The sequence below is a fragment of the Sinohyriopsis cumingii genome, chromosome 15, assembly GCF_028554795.1.
Source record: "Sinohyriopsis cumingii isolate HCF-2022 chromosome 15, ASM2855479v2, whole genome shotgun sequence".
NCBI classification, from domain to species: domain Eukaryota; kingdom Metazoa; phylum Mollusca; class Bivalvia; order Unionida; family Unionidae; genus Sinohyriopsis; species Sinohyriopsis cumingii.
Genome location: NC_142975.1, coordinates 38,240,938 through 38,262,752, shown reverse-complemented (window position 1 = coordinate 38,262,752; position 21,815 = coordinate 38,240,938). Strand labels below are relative to the sequence as shown.

At 36.2% G+C, this 21,815-nt stretch overlaps 1 protein-coding gene across 2 annotated transcripts in view; it reads right to left on the bottom strand.

Annotated features, from left to right (window-relative positions):
* Nucleotides 1-1,780: 1,780 nt before the first annotated feature.
* Nucleotides 1,781-21,815, bottom strand: part of LOC149781635 (uncharacterized) — a 31,887-nt gene continuing 11,852 nt past the window's right edge. Inside the window, exons 1-4 of one of the 2 annotated variants that reach the window (XM_089935698.1) lie at nt 17,686-17,815; nt 17,197-17,332; nt 4,569-5,201; nt 1,781-2,509 (exon numbers count right to left, since the gene is read on the bottom strand). In XM_089935698.1, coding sequence (XP_089791824.1) covers nt 4,576-5,201; nt 17,197-17,275 — 705 coding nt within the window. In that variant the 5' untranslated portion in view covers nt 17,276-17,332; nt 17,686-17,815 and the 3' untranslated portion in view covers nt 1,781-2,509; nt 4,569-4,575. Of the gene's footprint in view, nt 2,510-4,568; nt 5,202-17,196; nt 17,333-17,685; nt 17,816-21,815 lie in introns of those variants that run through there. The other variant, XM_089935699.1, reaches the window with a different exon arrangement.

The following is a 21,815-nucleotide window of genomic DNA, read 5'->3' as shown; positions in this document are numbered from 1 at the left end:
TTCTGCGTCCGCCTTGCTAGATTTGGTAATGATTAACTTTTAACTTGTTTCAATTGTTCTTTTAGTGATATATTAACAGCTGAACTTGCATGTTCGTGGCACTGTGTAGCATTTGTACATCAAAAATTCTTTTCATAAAATATGACATATTACGAATGTTGCCATGTCGATAACACACACACACACACACACACACACACACACACACACTATTCCATACAACAATGGGTTCAGAAACGTCAACCAAATAATTCAGCTACTTAAAAGGCCAGTTCTTTTAGGAAAACTAATGATACCTACCTACCTACCTGCCTGCATACCTACCTACCTACCTACCTGCATACATACATACATACATCTCGTTTGTAATTAGTTCTCTCACTCATGTGTTTAGATATTGCGTTTTCTTTACGTTTCTTGATATATATATATATATATATATATATATATATATATATATATATATATATATATATATATATATATATATATATATATGTATGAATATGTGTATATGTGTGTATATGTGTGCATGTATATGTTTGTATGTATATATATGTGTATGTATATGTGTGTATATATATGTATGAATATATGTAAGCCTGTATATATGTGTATGTGTGTATATATGTATATATGTGTGTATGCATACATAAGCATATATGTGCATGTATGTATCTATATATATGCATATGTGCATATATATATATATATATATATATATATATATATATATATATATATATATATATATATATAATTTTTTCTGTATTAACGAAAAATTGACTGAATGAAATCTCTTCTGAAGAGGAAATAAACAAAGTCAGTCAGTCAGTCAGTCATACACACACACAAACACAAACACACACACACACACATACATACATACATACATACATACATACATACATACACACACACACACACACACACATACATACATACATACATACATACATACATACATACATACATACATACATACATACATGTTAACAAAAAAGAATTGCCATGTTTGCTAGCTTTATAAGTCTACTTTGATTGCAAACAATATATACCCTGATCTGCCGAATAATTTGCCTGTTCTATTTATTACTCGAAACTAACTGCACATATCAGGCGCATTATATGACGGCAGAACTAGATCGAATGCATTCGACTTGTAAGCGAGTACATACGGTAAGCACTGATCATAGTGATTTAAAATCCTTAAGTTGAATAATTCACGATTTTCACAAAAGTAAAACTGCAGAATTTCTCTAAGTAACTGAACTAACTGCATAGATCAGGATATACGGGCACAATAATTGTGTGTATATATATATATATATATATATATATATATATATATATATATATATATATATATATATATATATATATATATATATATGTGTGTGTGTGTGTGTGTGTGTGTGTGTGTGTGTGTGTGTGTGTCAGTTCTGTTATGTTTACAATGTTTTTACTTTATATCTATGTTTAATTTAGATGTATGGATTATGTAGTCTGAAATAATGAATTCTTATATGACGGCAGAACTAGATCCATGGGATTCGTTTTATAAGTGAGTATATACGGTAATTACTGATCATAGTGGTTTTAAAATCTATCAGTTAAAGACTGCATCATTTTTCGGCGCTCAATACTATTTATGCAGTATTTATAAGGCGGAGAAATTCCAAAATGCTACGTTATTCGTTGTTTCTGACTTTTCTCATTTCAACATTAGTTATCTGAATTTTCTCAATAACTATAATGATTGAAAAACAAAAGACAGACAAATATTATGTTCTTTTTATTACTATTGAAATTAATGACTTCAATCTAATATGGATTGTAAAAAGTGAATATATGCTTGGATACCTACCATCGTTAACATACAATACGTTTGAACAACTGATAACATTTGCGAATTCATGAGCGTGATATAATCGTCTATTTTGTATGAGAATATATAACATTCACTTAACACATTATACCATATACATACATGATTATTAAACTGTAACCAACCCCCTTTAATCGGAACACGAAACGATACTTGTGTGCAAGATCTAAAGGTAGGTTTGGGTGGAAAAACAAGTAATCTACAGGTATCTGATTTCAAGTAATTTTTGTTTTGCGTATTGAGGCTTAACATTTCTGTTTAAAACTTGGTGTAAAATGTACCAACGAAAGACGTTTTTCTATTGCTTCTAACTTTCTTTACGAGTTCATAGCCGGCCAGCCGTGAATTCCCAATGGTAACTACTTATGCAACAAACTCCAGAATGGAAAATATTTATGATTAGCATATTATTCTTTAATTTCATACATTATATATAAGGCCAAATACATGAACACAACTGCAAAAATCGAGAATCGTAATATATTTTACTATTATGTAAAAATAGGACTATCACTAAGCAACGTGAATAAAATCACTCAATATGTTTTATCAAAAAGTTTGCTCTGCCGCCTCTGTACTTCTGGTAAACAATTTCGGATGAATTCTTTCGAAATAAGGCCTCTGAAAAAAGAGAAAATTTATAACAAAATTATAACATTATTTTCCTAGAGAATTTGGATTTATTCATTTTCTTGTTTTTTGTGTGGGTTTAACCCCCATGCTCAGTACATGATGTACTATACACGGCAGCCAGTGTATCTGGTAGAGGAAAAACATGATAAAGCTCCCTATAAGAACCACAGACCCACGGAAGATTACTGGCAAACTTTCTTACATACCCAAGTTGGGTTACCCTGAGGATCGAACCCACACAGACACAAGTACGATAACAGTGATCGGTCATGGCAAGCGCTTTAGACCACTCCACCAACCAGAACCCCATTCTCTAATTGTCATATCATGATTACCAATAATAATAATAATAATAATAATAATAATAATAATAATAAATATTGTTTAGTTGTTTTGCAGGAAATAGTTTAAAACTCTCTGCAAAGGTTATGTGTCACCTGTTACAGATGCTCACTTGACAGCAAAAAAGTTATGAATTCAGGCAATGTTGTTTATTCAAACGTTGAGTTACTAACGTGAAAGAAGTTGTACTTTTTATAGCTTTCATATGTAAGTATTTCTCTTGATACAATCGTCCTTGGTCTCATTGGTCAACCAGTTCATATTGAGCGGGTACCATAAGATGTTTCCGTGAGCAAAACGATTTCCTGAAGCCTGGGCATCTTGAAGAAAACATAATACTTGCACACCGTGCTGCATATTATATTATATTAATATGTAGAGAATTGCTATGCCAGTCAATTGCGGTACTCAGTCCATGCCATGATTTCATTACACAAGCCATAATTATAGTTTACTGGGAAAGTATGGAAAAGGTTTTCCAAGCAATACTGCACGAAGTTAGGAGCGACTTATTCCTCAGGAAAAAATACTTCATATTTTCCCATACAAATGTAGTATCCTTTTTATGATATACCCAGTTTGCTATTCCGCTTAAGGCTGAATAATACTACAGAACGCATTACAAGAAACAAAGTAACTGAATTTATGCTGGATTCCAAAGTACGTTGTTTGTTTACAATCAAAAGTAGTTCCTACAACGCGATGCTATTTTTTGACAAAAATTTCGTGCAGTGTGAAACCGTGCAGCATGGAAAAATACTGCACGATTCTGACAACGTATAGTTAACAGAGAAAAAAAAGAAGCATATAATAAACCCGTTTCATTTAGTTCGTTATATTCGGATTTACTAACCTTGTACATTTAATGTAGGTTTTTGGTACTGTAAAGTGTGTGTGCATATACCAAGTATCATGACTATATAAATGATAACAAATGCTATATTAAGACTATAACAGTAACTAATAATATTTGAAACATCTAATACATACATGGAAATGAGTTACATTCAATTTAGTGTTCTGAAATCAATGCTGGTGTTATCTATCATGATTCTAAAATATCTAACTGCTCGAGGGTCGTCGATCGACTTCTTTGATTAGGGTAGATGTGGAGGTAATGTGATCGACAACTACTAACTATCGAAGATGGAATGTGATGGTAAACGTTATTTGGATACGAAACAAAAACAATATTCATAAAGCCTAAATATAAAGCGTGATCACATCAACCTACATTTGCTAAAGTAACATCTGAACACTCTGCTGGCATACCTATCACGCGTTTCATACAAGGCACATATAAAGGAATAAAAATATAAATACAAAAACATCATATGGCAAACCGTTGCAATAATCCAACGTAAATCTGCGGTAACGTCCACAATGACGACCGATATGATAAAGATATAGACTGGATATGTTGCATAGTCCGTGTCAAAAGGGATCTTCACACGAAGACAAAATTACCACTTCGTAATCGGGTTGTTTAAATGCACAACCTAGCAATAAATCGAAATGAATTACAATACTAACAGATGAAGTATTTTGTTTTCCTATGTCGAACCTTAAGTCATAGTATAAAAGCGCTTTTCTTGTTCCTATGTCGAATATAGTCATAGTACTTAAGGCGCTTTTATTGTTCCTATTTCGGCATTTATGACATAATAATAAAGGCGCTTTTCTTGTTCACTATTCTGCATATTACCTAATGTTTACTTGAGGAAAGGCAAGCAACAGTAGCCTCCTTCTCTTTGACAACCAAAGTCAAAATGGTAGTCTCGACAGTTCTGGCTAAGATATTCCCATACAGATTGGCCCCTTTGTCTTTGTCCGGCCTCCGCCTGCAATTCCTGTGTCTGTTCTGGGTCAGGCGGTGCCTGGCGTTTGACTCGCGTTCCGCCTTGTTGGGTAGGAGTGGGTCCGGTGTCAAATATACTGAACAAGCTGTTAAACATACTTGAAAGTGGATCCACTGTAGTTGTGGGTTGCCAATTCGGGGAGTTAGGCCCGCGGTTATTCCACCTGTTATTTTGTACGGGAGGCTGAGACCATGAACGGGGCCCCCATGGTGCTGGACCTTGAGTAAATGATGCAGAAGGAGTCTGTGTCACGTTCCAGACTTGTGAGTTGCTTGACCCTGGTCTTTGGGCTTGACGGTCCCATTGGCCTCTTCCAGGCGGTGTACCAGATCCACGCTGACCTGTTGGACCTGTCCATTGTCCTCTACCCATATTACCAGGCTGACGTCTGGGTGGGGTTCTCGGTCTCTGTGGAGGTGGCGGAGGAACGTGGACGTTTATACAAAAGCCTCCGTCCCTTCTACAGTTGCCCATAATATCTGCAAAAGAAATAACTATAATTATAGCACAGCACATTTATACGAGGCTCATGAATAGTTTATATATTCTTGTAAAAATACGTATGTTTGTGAAAACTGGAATGTAATCTTAAATACTTTAATTACTGGAACAAAGCATTAATGTAAATCAGACAAATGTCTTTTCCTCACCGAGATATCGAAAAAAAAAACCCATATGTTTGACAAAACGGTGAAGTCACGAATGAAAGCTGCAGAGATATGAATCAACCAACGCTAACTTTGTACATTAGGATCTTTCTGATTCAGTTACGAACGGCACTAAATTTAAACGTGGACTCGGACTCAGCCGAAGTTCTCCGTGACAAACATCTCTACAAGGGCAAAAACAAAATAAATTTTGAGACCGCAATTGACAAGTCTCCACAATACACAGCACACTATTGGAAAGTTTCACTGTGATTTAAACCTTGTCCAGCAACAACTGTTAGAAGAAACTGACTCACTGAGCTTTCGTAATGACTACGTAGTTCAATTAAAGAATGAATGATTAATTCGTAAAACGTTAAAGCAAAATTATTAAATACTTGTTTTCGTTTTGCTATATTTATAAAGGCTGTACTTGTTACAATAATCCGGTCGAGCATCTAGGCCTCAATGTATTTATTTATACATAACAACATTGATGAATATATACAATGCACGTTATTAAAACTATAATAGCATGATGTGTTTTGTATAACACAGGACACAACATACTTTTTAAACTTATTTACAGCCATAGCACACATTACGCGCACCTGCACATAGCTTGACACGCAGTGTGCAATTATAAAATAATAGAAAAATCACAAATACAAACACAGAAGTAAATTATGCATACATTCATCACAAAATTTAGCAGCAAAATGGTTAAAAATTAACAACACTTGGCATATACAAGAACTTCATATTGTACAATTCAGCATATATTAATATCCCTCAGTATGTTTAATGTGACGTTTAAATGACTACACGGAAGTTGAATAAGTGACAGGTTGGAATATGCAATTCGTGTACGACCGATCCCCGAATATTAATATAAATCTTAAAGACGGAATTAATAACAGAAGAATGACGATACAATGATATTACTTTTAGTCTGGTAGACAGAAATTTAAAAAAAAAATCATGATGACACACTCTGTGATTATTTAGCCTGGTCAGCTAAACTCATTTTTGTGGACTAGTAAAAGTCAAATCTGAAATAAGAGCCAGTGAATAAATAAATAAACCAAGCTAATATTATTACCTAATATTATAAGCGATTTCGTAGAAATAACAGTATAACGCATCCTTTTAGTTTCGATTTGTTCAAAAGAAAACAGAGATAGTTTGATTTAAAAAGTGTTCTCATTATTACATTTACAGACGAAATCAATAAATGTAAACACTATTCATTTGAAAGCACACAGTATATGACAACTAAATTAAATAATTTCGTAAACAAAGAACTTTAAAAGCTAAAAAGATATAATGACTTTTTATAAACATTTGATAACATTAATTAAAAATAATTTATCGTCTGAGTCACATGAAAACTAAAACTGATTCAAACTTTGCATCATACACATATTTCATGACGTACGCGGGTACTTTACGCTTGGGGCTGGCACTCGGTTTTAGTACTTAAAAGTTGACTGTGATACAAGAGGGCACAGTGATCCCAAGACTTTGCCAGGAATTGTCGACTTTGGACAATATACTACAGCGATAGGGACGCGTTGTAGTTTATTTTACGAAGTTCTATTTGTAATTGCTACCATACTTTTAAATCCCCGTGTGGCTTTCACATTTTAAAGTTTATTTTTTATCTTTTGGAATTCAGGTAAAATGTACCTAGTCTTTGTACGGATAATGGTTGGTTTTATGTAGCTTACTGTTATGGTTTTTATATTGAAGTAGAAACTGAAAGCTAGTAAATATTTTAATGGCATTTTTGCAATAATTAAAAATGTGTATTTTCATATGTTGGTTATGACTTGCAGGAAGTATATATTATTAATGACGATTAATAAACATAATTTGCTAGCCGGTTTGGTCTATTTCGAGCTGGCGTTGTGGCAGCATAGGGATGGCAGTATGACAGTAGAGGTCTGGCAGTAAAGGTCTGACGGTATGGCAGTATAATGATGGCAGCATGGCAGTAGAGGTCTAGCAGTATGACAGTATATGTCTGGCAGTATGACAGTATAGGTCTGCCAGTATGGCATTATAGGTTTGGCAGTATGATAGCATAGGTCTGGCAGTATGACAGTATAAGGCTGGCAGTATGGCAGTATAGATTTGGTAGTATGACAGTATAGGTCTGGCTGTATGACAGTATAAGGCTGGCAGTATGACATTATAAGGTTAGCTGTGTGGCAGCATAGGGCTGGCCGTATGGCAACGTAGCTGTTAGTGTGGCAGCGTTGCTGTTAGTGTGGTGGTGTAGCTGGTAATATGGCAGTGTAGCTGTTATTGTGGTAGCGTAGCTAGCAGAATGGTGACGTATAGCCTCATGGCTGACAACAGAACAGAGGCGTCACCACAAAAAAGAGAAGAAAGATCAAGAATTAATTCCAAGAATGTGACTTTCGAAATGGGTAATACGACTTTGAATTTTGTATATGGATTGTCAGTGCATATGGTTATATGAATCGCGATCATTGTTTTTACAAACATATTCACAGTATGGTGATATCATATCATTTGGTGATTTAATTATTTATGGAATTTACGAGAGTCTAGGTTCGTCTTTTTAATTGAAACATAGTGTGTAAGGCAGTTAATATTTAGATCATACATGTGTTGTTGTATATTTTTATTCATTTCATTGTTAGGTTAATATTTTCGATGAGAATTTTGAGAGTCGCCTACATCATATCATAGATTGTGTTTCATTCACATACATTTTGTCCGGCGTTTTTCACTTAATCCAAAATTTGTCGGTCTCTGTCTTGTTACATCAAGACACGTGTGCATGAATGCACAATACAGCAATGAAGGCAATTCTGTTGACATTTTATTTATTGTTTATATTAATTCTTTCTTAGTTTTAATATCTATTAAATGCTTATAAATCGTTCTCAATCATTTTGGGATTTGTCATATCATGTATCGAAGATCTGCACTTTGTGTGATTCGCGGTTTACTTTCATTGTTTTAGCATACATTTTTAAAGATATCCTTAGCTATTTTGATTTCTTTAAATATTTTTTTAAAAATCTATTTGCATTTTTTATATTGGATGGAGAGAGAGAGAAAAAAATAATAATATCAATATTGCTTGTATTTTTTTGTAGGGAACAGCAATAAAACGAGTATATTTTTTTCAGTGTACTGGTGAAATAAAATCAAAACATAGTAAATAAAACAATTTGTATTCATATCAACTAGGTCCATAATACGCATATTGCCAGTACTCTGAATAGTTTGCCGTCATGATCAGGTCGTATAATGCAATGGTCAAAATAACTTAATGATTTCTTTAAAAAAGATTATAAAACAAAATTTAATTTTATGACATGAGTTACTGGAAAATAGCAAAATTTTACCTTTCTTCTATTTTCCTGAAGTCTTATTTGCCAACGAAAATGTGGTCAGAATTTTCTCCCCTACTTTGTACCAAAGTGATTTTGCTACAAATGGAAGAAAATAATGCCAATGGTATGTCAATGCATGGATGCCTTTCCAACATGCACGTTGTGCTGGCATTACACTACACAGGCCAGATCCTTCGTCGAAAAATGTGAAATACTTGAATGTCTTAATGTGTTTTAGTAATGGTATGACCTTAAGCATGCCAAGCACTTTCTTAATAAGAATATCAGGTGGAACTGTTATAAAAGCTCTTGCTTAAGAGATTATAGGTACCAAGGCTATACAAAATTAAGTCCAATGATGAGATCAAGCATCAGTTCAGAAATTATCTGCTTGATATCTATACAATAATCAACACATACGATCATATTGTTTGACAAGTGAATGACAAACAACTTAATTCTTTCCTCTATAGTCTAGACATTCCTTTATAACGTGTATGTGCTATCATTCTGATGCAAATGGTGGTGTGTTATCGGACAGATGTTTGATATGGGACTTGTCACTAATATATCCGTGTTAAGAATATTATAGATGCTTGACAGATTCCGACTATTTTAGCACGATTTGAACCAGTCTAGCTGTCTCAGCCAATAATGAGACAAAGTGTTAACCTTCTGTCTTGCACTATTGTTTGCATAACTTCTTACATATTCGTATAATTATTTTTATTTTAGTCTTGTAGCATGCCAACAAAAGTTGGTTGGTGCAAAACTTAACTGCTCTGTTCTGCTAGAAATATGGAGATTTTTAATTATATTTGTCATCGTATCCATCCTTACACGAGTTGGCTGATGCAAAAATACGATTGCGCTAGCGTAAGGGTAATTTTTAATTTTAATTTTGTTGTTTTTTTCTAATACAAGTTGATAATACACAAAACTATAATCATTCTTCATGCATCATATGTGTAGCACTATAGGGCCTAAATACCGTTATATAGACAGCATTGTACCTATATCTACACCAAATGTTGACAGTATATAGGAAGCATTGTAACTATAGTTACACCAGATGGTGACAGTATATAGACAGTTTTGTAACTATAGCTAGACCAGTGCAAATTTTGCCTGTCTGTTCCCAACATAATTTAAAAAATGCCTAGATCTTCGTCTTTGTATGGAGACGTACCACAGATGGCTCTACCTTAGCGCATCACGGTATAGCGTTTAACGTAGAGTTTTACTTTCTTCAAACTCCGATTATAAAACCATTAGTATGTATTTTAGAGAGAGGAAAAGTCACGGAATGTAGAACGATAGCACGAATTTCTGTAAACCTTTACAGGACTTCCTAACCTTTATTACCAACCATACGATAACAATTACCTATAAATTTAGTTGTGTTTTTATATGGTGGTCCACATTATCTTTTCATTTATAAAATTCAAAGCCGAGAATATTTTGACCTATTTGCTATGGAGGTTCTTTTAGTATACAGATTGTACTTCTCCTTTGAAAAAGGTCCTCAGACTATCTGCAAGTGTCAACATAATAACGTTGTCACGAATACAATATCTCCTCTTGTCAGGTAAGACAGCTTCTGATTATATACTGTCTATTCCTTTGTCACAAATTATATCAGACGCTTGTAAAGCAAGGGAAGAATGTTAGGTTTTACAATTTTATCGCCTAGTGAGAACCCTACATAAAGAATGTCTTAACAAGGTTTCTTTTATGTCCATTGTATGTGATTCGGTCAAATAAGGCAATCAATTAATGAGAGCAAACAAAATATGAGGAAGCATTTGATCCACACACACACACACACACACACAGATAAACTTGCTTATACTAAAGCCTCTCTTTCTCTAGTTTGTCTGAGTGCGTCCGTCAAGTCGTATCTCTGTATTTCTTAAATATGTTTCCAAAACTTTGATCAGCTGTACATCTGCTTAATTCCCCGTCTTTGCCTTTTTCACAGGGTTTAAAATAATGTGACAAAACAGTTGTACATTTGATTCTACAACTTGGAGTCTTTGATCGATAATATCACCCGGCCCGTAAACTGCTCTAAACTGCTCGTAATTGATAGTCTATACCAGTAAACAATAGTAAATATTTACAGTAAATGGCTAATGCAATAAACGAATAGCAAGTATCTCTCTCTCTCTCTCTCTCTCTCTTCAGATCAATATTGTATGACCTATTTATGTTGGCCAAGTTTACGACAGGATGCCTTGTGGTTGAGATTAAAACTCAATGAATTGTAGCCTACATTTGAGGGATATTAAATAACATGAAACAGTGACATCTCTTCCTAATCACATCGTTGCGAACCTGTTTAACATTGGTTGTTGTTGTTATAGGGTTTAACGCCATTTTCAGCACAAGATAGGCTATACAGTATTAGTGGTGGAGGAAGAACCCGGGAAAACCCCGGAAAGAACCACCGACCCACCAGAAGCTACCGGCAAGCTTTCACACATATCAACATTGGCCGAGCCCGAGACTCGAACCCAAGCAGACATAGATGAGATGACAGTGATCCGTGACGGAGAGCGCTTTAGACCACTCGGCCACTCGGGGCCCCCGTTTAACATTGGAAAACCTCGAAATGTAATAACCGCCAAGGATTTGGCATACAACGTTTAATATTCACATGTCTCGCTGCACATTTGGTGATAGTTCTAATTCTTGATCTTGTTATATAGCCTGCCTTTTACCTGGCAGGCTTTCCAAAACGTTTTGGTCAAAAATAGTAAGCTTGTTATCTAGCATCCGGCTTTTCATTCCCGGAGATTTAGTAGGCCTGTTAAAAGTGTAAAAATGAAGTGCTGATTAATCAATCATAATTATTTGGGTGTTTTTATTGTTAGTAATTAAAAAATGACCGAGTGTGCGTGTAGAGAAAGCGTTATTAGATTCTTTTTGCTTTTAAAAAAAGAACTTTTAAAACTAAAATCGCATCCAAACATCTGGGGTTATGAATGTTAATGCTCAGAAACTTGATAACCAGTCGAATGTGTAATGTACTCCAAAATAATTAATCACAGTTTGGGAACCGGAAATACGGAGTTTATATTTACACCGATCCCGTGACGCAGCTATAAGGCAGGAAAATCCAGCTTTTATTCGGAGATTTCGAAGGCCTGAAGTAGCCACAACTTCATCCACCAACGAAACCAGTTATTAATGTCCATAAGTATGTTATACTGACCACGCAGACACATATATTTCTTGTGAGAAAAAGCATACTTTTACAGTTTTTTGAGGGAATGCAGTTTGTTTTGAGCTGGTATTTCACGGCACAGCAACGCGGGTAGGTTGCTCAGTTTTGAGGAAAGTGGAGTAATTGCTTTATCCAAGGCACACCACAATAGCTGACCCGTACCGACCACAGGTAGAACTCAAACCCGCACTATCTCGATCGCGAGTCTGACGAGCGAAACGCCGAGCTAGCGTGGCTTCTGGACGTGAATTGCGGAGCTAATTTACCAAATATTCTTTCTTCACCACTAAGCAAACATCTATTCTTCGTTTTAGATTAAGCTTAGGCACATTTGAAGACGGTCCAGTGTTACAAAGTATACCCAAAAGCCTAACGAATGAAGGTTACAAATACGTACGATTATATATATATATATATATATATATATATATATATATATATATATATATATATATATATATATATATACCACTTTCCTATTGGATCTACCATTCAATGATGGGCGGGGGGGGGGGGCACCTGTCCGGGGGATGAGTGTGAACGACTTATCAAGATGATTTCAAGATTATACATTTTACAGCTGATATGATGGATAGAAATTACTATTTTCCCTACAAATTAGGGTGGGGCCTCGAGTGGCTTAGTGGTCACTGTCAGCTCACCTCTGTCTGCGTGGGTTCGAGTCTCGTGTTCGGCCAATGTGGATACGTGAGAAAGCTTGCCAATAGCTTCTCGTGGGTCGGTGGTTCTTTCCGGGCTTTTCCTGGGTTCTTACTGCACCATTAATACTGGCCGCCATGTATCTTGTGCTGAAAAATGGCGTTAAACCATACAACAACAACAACAACAAATTAGAGTAAGATTGTTCGTTTCAAGCTACTTGGATATAGGAAACTTGCGTTCGAAACAATATCCTCCTCCTCTATCTTCAAGGACATCATCTCCACCTTAACATCTTATCCTGACAGCATAAAAGACGCATACTCATTTTCGAAACCATGCATAACATTAATCTTACCGTATATATTCACATACAAATCAAATTCCGCTGCAAACAACGTAGAAGAAAGAGCAAGTCTGTATTGTTTGCAGTTACTGGTATCTCCCTAGCCCATAAATATAGTAAGCTCTTGTAATGATTGAACGGTTCACACACAATTGTTTTTTTTTATATAAAAAAGGTAATTTTGAACTTTACGAGCCACCAAAAGAACTTGATGGGCTGAGTATCTCTTAGTGCTCTAGGAGTAAGACAAATGCCATTGTTCAGTTGATCATATAAAATAGCCAATAAAACAGCAAGTAAGTTCATCTGCATCTGTTTGGCTTTTCTTGTAAATTGATGCCGGCCCATCCAAGGGAGATTCGTGAGTTTGATTAGATATTTAATTTAACATATACGGTAGCCTGTTTACAAATTTAGCATGAATGTCCAGAGACAGATTTTAGAGGGAATTCAAGGGTTTCCTTCTCTGACAAATCGGCTGACCACCCCATTTTCTAGTAAAACTACTCTTCTTTTCCATGCTGAAAACAGAAATGGCCCACTGAACCGATATGGACCACCCCTTTTAAGCTGAAACCCCTTTAGGATATTCTGTATCCGACCGTTATGTCAAAGGATCCTCTTGCGAATGATCTTAGAACAGATCACATAAACTGGTATAGCTAACTGGAACGGACAGTGGTCAAAGGTAATTTGTATAGATGACTGGAATGGCCAGTGGTAAGAAACATGATCTGTTAGGAACAATGCGACGTTTTGTTTAATGTTCCTTAAAATATATCGCCTTCATAAAATTTTACTCCCTAAGTACAAAAACAGTGTTGGCCTTTACCAATCACTGCCACCTCACCTCTGGCCCCGTGGTTTAGAGTTTCTGGTTCAACCATTGTTGGTATGTGAGAAAGCTGCCAGTAGCTACCTTTGGGTCGGTGGTTTTTACCTGGGGTTTTCCCCTGGTTCTTCTTCCACCGGTTATACTGGCCGCCATGTACAGAGCCTATCATGTGGTGAGAAATGGCGTTAAACTTTATATAAAAAAATCAAGAACATCTGATCATAATTTTGTTTCCCTTGTATCTTTAAACTACATTTCGCTGGGTAAGCGCACGGAAAACACGGGAAAATGACCAGAGTCATGGAAATGAGAGAGACCGTAAACGCTTTGTTGAAGGTCATATAATGTCTGGCTTGGGCCCGTAGAATAAAAAACAAAAACAAAAAACAAACAAGACTGCAGATAAAAGAAATAAATGTAGGCTATCTGTGTTAAATAATTGCCGATTATGTTGTTGTTGTGGGGTTTAACGCCATTTTTCAGCACACGATAGGCTATGCATGACGGCCAGAATTAATGGTGGAGGAAGAAACCAGGAAAACCCCGGGAAGAACCACCGACCCACGAGAAGCTACTGGCAAGCTTTCTCACATACCCACATTAGCCGAATCGGACTCGAACCCACGCAGACAGAGGTGAGATGGCAGTGATCCGTAACGGAGAGCGCTTTAGACCACTCGGCCACTCGGGGCCCCACCGATTCTGTAACAGGGCTAGTGTTTCTTTAAATAACTTCAGGTCCTTTAGATGGATCGTAACCCATCTGATGTATGGGATAATCCCATGGATGTTACAGAACAAGGTATGACGGCTATTTCTAAACATTGATTAGTTAAGTTTTACTCAGAAGATTCTATTGTATATGTGTGTGTGTGTTTTGGAATTTTAAACGTAGCTTTAACAATCTTTTAGGCATTTCGCTACGATGTCTGCAGTGTGTCAGTTTATAGTTATGTCTAGCACTGAGGCATCACGCCGCAGACATGTTTATCGTGTCCCACCCAGTCCCATTATCCTGACACCAGGCCGACCAGTCCTAATACTAACCTCTTAATATTGAGATCCAAGCTGCTAGTACCATTTTTTTTTAAATCAGTCTTTGGTACGACTAGGCCGGGGTTAGAACCCGCGATCTCCCGCAACGGAGGCGGACGATTTAACCACTTAGGCCACCGGAGTGGTCAGTTTAGTCAGAAACGTAGGATTTTATATTGTGTTAGCAATGCATAAAAGTCATACAAGTCGTACGTGCTCTCATTAAAAGAGAATGGATAATACTTCCCTTTTGTTACATGTATAATATTTTTGGGACAATAACATTAAATGTACAATGACACTTAGTCAAAGGTCATAAAAATGACACACATGACAGGTGTTCATGAGATACTCTCAAAACAATAAAGATCTTCTATTACATGCAGCCCACCTGTGGTAAGTCAAGAAATACGTCTACTAGAACCACTGTGATAGCAGCAGTACTCTATAGACCCTACATCTGTCATCTGTCAATATATAATTATTTGCTTTCCTGCTATGCCATCAAACAACTTTTATAACACAAGTATAATGGTACTTAAGCGTATTACTTCCTTAATTAATTTGTCACATGGTTTTCAACTGAACGTCTGCAATTACGTCCCTTCTTTTTGTATAGTTGTGTGGTGAATATTTCAGAGTTGCATTCATGTCGCTGATCAGTAGTATTTCAGATACTTTACGTAATGCTGTAAATCGAAGACGTATAATTTGTTAGAATGATATCTGCTGGACTACAGACGGCGTAGACCTAGGTCTGCCGTCGCGAGACGTTGCCGGTAGATCAGAAGTTCGTGTCTGCCGTCGCGAGACTTTGCCGGTAGATCAGAGCTTCGTGTCTGCCGTCGCGAGACGTTGCCGGTAGATCAGAGCTCGTAATTATTTGAAACGAACAGAGTATACATTGTGTTAAATTGCTATACTGAGATGTTGCTCCGGCTGCTGATTAATTATTATTATTATTATCATTATTATTATTATTATTATTATTATTAGTAGTAGTAGTAGTAGTAGTAGTAAACGGCAATCGGATTGTCAAAATACTTATGGAATCAGACAATGAGATCATTTCTTTTCAACTCTGTCTTCGTCCTTCGTATAAAGTCCAGTATAAGACATCCAAGCAACAATGTCTATCTCTAAGTTACCAAAACAGTTCCTTTCTTCAACGTTTCCCGATGGCTACGTGCAAGCTGATCATGGTGTAATCAATGTTTTCGTTGTATTTAATTTGGTTATCACGAGGAAGTAAAACAAAGACAACAAACGTGTTCAAAGACGAAAGGGCAATTAACTACAACAGTTGTAAACGATACGATCTTGTTGCTTGTCTTCGATCATGATATTTTGAATCTCTAAGATTTACTTCTTCACGATGCATTATGTTCGTCGCTAAGACAGGTGAAAACAGTGATATCAAAAATAATAAAGACGTAAGGATGAACAAAAAATCGAACCAAAGAAAGCTCAATCAAAATAATAGCTAAAGTGTTTAAATGATAATTGTCCTTTTTCAAATAAAATAGGAAATAATAGAAATAAACATACATGTCAATGTGTTGGGACAGAAAGAGAGCACGATTTCTGATAAGATTAAATCAAGTTAGGTAAGTTAGTATCGCGTATTCGTCTATGTAGTTTTATTTGTCTAAATGGTTTTATTGTGGGTTTCTTTTGGCTCGTTTGAATCAGTTGCTAAATAATATTTTTTGAAGCAGGCGCTAACAAAGCGTGTTCAAACTAATTTCAGTGGCCTGGGTAGCCGAGTTGTTTATGGAGCCCGCCATTTTAGATTGCATATCACCTCGCGTGACTTCGAGTCTCGGCTCAACCAACGTGGGTGTAAGAGATAGCTTGCCAGTTGCCTTCATTGAGTCAGAGGTTCTTCCCGGATTTCTCCTGTGCCAAACATACTGGCCGCCATGCATAGCCTATCGTGTGTTGAAAAATTGCGCTAAACGCGACGAAACATAATCAAATTGTTATTTCTCTGATAAGATTAATATTTCTGGATTTGGGTTTTGCTAAGTTAGTCATCGCAAGCTTCAAAGTATGTTTGTCAATTCCTTGCACATTTGAAACAGTAGGACCCATAGGTTTCCGTTTAAGACAAACACTAGCATTAAGAAATGAATTCGTTTTCAGAATTAGCACAAACTAATAATAATAATAGGAAGTAGAAAAAGAAGAAATAGAAATGTAGAAATATTGCATTTATATCCGTGAAAAATGTAATATAATAACCACCTTTGCAAAAAAAGATCAGTCACGTTGAGCAGATCTTAATGATAAAGATAGAACAAGAAAACAAAAAGAAAAAAAAAAACTCAAATCAACTAATTTCTTACCGCGCATTTCTCCAAGAAAGGCTGAAATCACTTGAGCTGCTACAAAAATGGTCAGTAACACCAGTAACCGCTTCACCATCTTGGACGTTCGGAAGGGAACACTACACTGCTGGCGCTCTCGAAGTATTACGTGTCCCTACAATGGAAAGTATCAAAAAGTCCTAGTCAGTTAATACTATTTTATTCCTATCTATTTTGCGCGTATTAATTAATTGGCCAGCTTGCCCTCGTCTTGGGGGTTCCATATGGGGTAATGTCTGTAATCTCCGATATATGATAATTTCAACAGTCGTCATAAGGATTTGCTTCTCAGTTAGCCGTGTGGCTATTGCAACAATGCTAAAATGCAAACACCAATTCACGCTAATTTTCTTGTCGTCCATAACTAATCGCAGAAGGATTGAAAGTAGAAAAAGGAGTTATCGACAAAACGCCCCTTATATTAAAATGAAAGTGAGAGATGTTAGATAGACTGATTTGCTGTTATACCTCCTGCTTTGATAACGGCTGTCAGACAGAACTGCCCTACCATGAGAGATCGAATATAAACAACACGCGATAGAAAGGCTTACACAATCCTCGCGTATATTACCCCCTTGGGCTGAATTATGTATGGTCCATTTTATTCAGCAACCCATATTACCTGTCAGGCCGAATGGCACAGTCATAAATAATATTCATGGTATAAGTTCCTATAATAAAAAATGTCTTCGAAACCTGTTAGATAAGCATAACTGTCTTATTAAGTGGTCCCTCATTTGCATACCTTACGGAGATTACACCGCGTATAACCTCAAATATTAGTTCACGACCGCGAATCATATGGTAGCAACTCAGTCTGTTTGTCAGATGGCAGGGTTTTCTCTAAAAGGTCAGATTTTGTCTCCGACGAAGACGCGCACCTTTGAGATTTCCATAGTTTTCTGAAAACGATCGCATATTTGTCACATCAGAGTATCCAGGATTATAGATCATAAAACTTCAGATATTGATCATGATGATGGAACTAAGCGAGTATGAGAGGTAAAGTCTTTGTTAGTATGAGGTAAAATCTTTATAAGCATGAGGTAAAGTAATTGTGAGCATGAGGTAAAATCTTTCTTTGTATGATGTAGGTCAATATCAGGTAAGGCTCGGCCCTACGATGTACTCGGCCCCAGGCGGCATGCTGGGCCCAGGCAGCAAGCGATGAGCGGGGTCCCAACCAACAAAATTGCATTGCGGAGTTGATTTCATGAAAGCGCGGGTCCCAAGGCGGTTGCGTCGTTCGCCTTGCCATAGGGTCGGGCCTGTATCAGGTAAAATCTTGATGAGCATGAGGTAAAGTCTTTGTGAATATGAAGTAAAGTCTTTGTGAGTATGAAGTAAAGTCTTTGTGAGTATGAGGCAAAATCTTTGTGAGTATGAGGTAAAGTCATTGTGAGTATGAGGTAAAATCTTCATGAGTGTGAGATAAAGTCTTTGTGAGCATGATATAAAGTCTGTGAGAGTATGATGTAAAGCCTTTGTGAGCGTGAAATAAAATATTTGCTAGTATGATGTAAAATCTTTGTTAGTATGAGATGAATTCTTGTGAGTATGTGGTAAAGTCTTTATGAGTATGAGATAAAGTTTTTATGAGTACGAGGTAAAGTCTTTATGAGTATGAGGTAAAGTCTTTATGACTATGAGGTAAAGTCTTTACGAGTATGAGGTAAAATCTTTATGAGTATGAAACAAAGTCTTTATGTGTATGAGGTAAAGTCTTTATGAGTATGAGGTAAAGTCTTTATGACTATGAGGTAAAGTCTTTACGAGTATGAGGTAAAGTCTTTATGACTATGAGGTAAAGTCTTTACGAGTATGAGGTAAAGTCTTTATGAGTATGAGGTAAAGTCTTTACGAGTATGAGGTAAAGTCTTTACGAGTATGAGGTAAAGTCTTTATGAGTATGAGGTAAAGTCTTTATGAGTATGAGGTAAAGTCTTTATGAGTATGAGGTAAAGTCTTTACGAGTATGAGGTAAAGTCTTTACGAGTATGAGGTAAAGTCTTTATGAGTATGAGGTAAAGTCTTTACGAGTATGAGGTAAAGTCTTTACGAGTATGAGGTAAAGTCTTTATGAGTATGAGGTAAAGTCTTTATGAGTATGAGGTAAAGTCTTTATGAGTATGAGGCAAAGTCTTTATGACTATGAGGCAAAGTCTTTATGACTATGAGGTAAAGTCTTTACGAGTATGAGGTAAAGTCTTTACGAGTATGAGGTAAAGTCTTTATGAGTATGAGGTAAAGTCTTTATGAGTATGAGGCAAAGTCTTTATGACTATGAGGTAAAGTCTTTATGAGTATGAAACAAAATCTTTATGAGTATGAGGTAAAGTCTTTATGAGTATGAGGCAAAGTCTTTATGACTATGAGGTAAAGTCTTTATGAGTATGAGGTAAAGCCATTATGCCAATCAATGAGAAAAAGTTCGTTGCGTTTGCCAATTATCTTTTTATTTGCTTCGAAACACATTCTGAAACTGAAGCTCGAAACTTTTTGTGGTACCTCCAAAACTGTCTGGTGCATGAGCAAGTGCCCAAGCAACATGTTAATTTCATTTACATGCATTTGATGAATCGTCGAATTTTCAATGGTCATTTTATTACGACATTCTCTACAATTAAAACCTCATATAAATCTTTATAAGAGGATGCAACACATATTTAATATTCAAATCAAAACAAAAATAGCATGCAAAACTATGAACCTAATAGAATGCATTCACTGAAAACAATATACATTCTTTAAGTTGAATATACCACATATGGTAATAAACGATAACTGTATGACGTACATTAAAGTGATTTAACACTTGTAAAGAAATCCTCGATAGCAACAACTCAACTATGGTTTCATACTCTCATATAAATCGGATCCAACTGCAAACAACATAGCCCATGAATAGGCTGATCAGGCTCATTGTTTAGTCCTAACAAACGGCATGAATCAAGCATGCGTGAATACGGTCTGCGGACCATATCCTGTCCGGGATCTGGATTTATCCAAATATAGTTACATCATCCGTTGAACATTTTACAATCGTTGTCTGGCTAGCGCCTTGGAGGAAGTTACACCCGTCTGGCGAATTATTCGACTTCAGATCCGGGTCTATCTTCTTTTGAATTCCATACGAATAGACAGACGTTCAACAGACCAGTGGTGTAGCTAGAATACCCCCCCCCCCGCAACTTAATTCTGAAACATCATCCCTCACTCCACAAGGAAAAAGGTGGATGGTTGGATGGTTTTGGGGGTCAGTAGTTAGGGTTGCCTGAAAGCTTGCTCAGTCACTGAAGCAGTCCTTTTTCTCATTCGAACAATTGAAATGTGCTCTGTCTCTATATGAGGCGCTGTAGCGGACAAAAGCTGGTCCAATGAGAAAGATGCACTTGAAATTTCGATGACGTACGTCGAGAAATCCAATACCACATGTTGGATCAAATTGCATGTCCTTAAAGTTCCATTTTCTAGATCGAGATTTTAGATTTTACATCTTGAATTATACAGTGGTGGTTTAAACTTCTATTTCCTATGTCGACGTTTTACAGTGTATATTTTGAATTACACAGCGGTGGTTGAAATTTCAATATAATATGTCGAGAATCACTAATTCACACGTAGTTGTAACTGTTTGTGATGAAAGTTCCATTTCATATGGCGAGTATTTAGTTTTCATCTTTCGAATTTCACAGCAACGAGAAGCCGCCTCCTTGTTTGCAAATAACGCGGTCCATTAACGAGAGCGACCTCTAGCGAAGAAATTCATAATATTTCTCGACCTGTGAATGGTAACTTTCAAACTGTAACTGTTTGAAATGTAACGGTGCCTCATAATTGAATACACGACTGATTTATCTTAATACTCGATATTATTTTGAATTCTTAAAGTGGACATTGTGTAATATTTTAACACCAACGCATCCTTTCACCATATAAAAATAACAATTCTGAAAAGCACAATAAATTGTCCAATCACCGTTGTGTAATTCAACACATACAGTCTAAAAACTCAATATACGAAATGGAACTTTCAGCACAATCAATGTGATTCAACATGTCAAACTGAAACTCTCGACAGATGACATTAAGATTTCAACAACCCCCGTGTAATTCAGATGATACAATCTAAAAACTCGACATTGGACATCGAACTTTCAACCAGCGCTGTGTCAATCAACACATGAAATCTAAATAATCAACATATGAAATGGAACTTTCAACATAAACTCTTTGAATCACTTCGTAAATGAAGAATTCTCGACGTATGATACTGAAATTTCAACCACCGTCGTGTAATTCACACGACACAATCTAAAACCTAGATATAGGAAATACAACTTTCAACCACTACTGTTAAATTCATTAGATCCAATTTAAAATCTCGACCCAGAAAATGGAACTTTAAGGACAAGCAGTTTTGATACAACACGTGAAATTGGAGTAGTTTTGACATACGAAATTAAAATTTTAACGACAACATTCTGATTGGACCAGAGTTTGTCCGCTACGGTGCCTCATAGCAGTGTTCTTTCTGATGTATTCACATATCCAGATAAATGTATTTCACCAAAGACGTCCGGATGATGGACGCACGA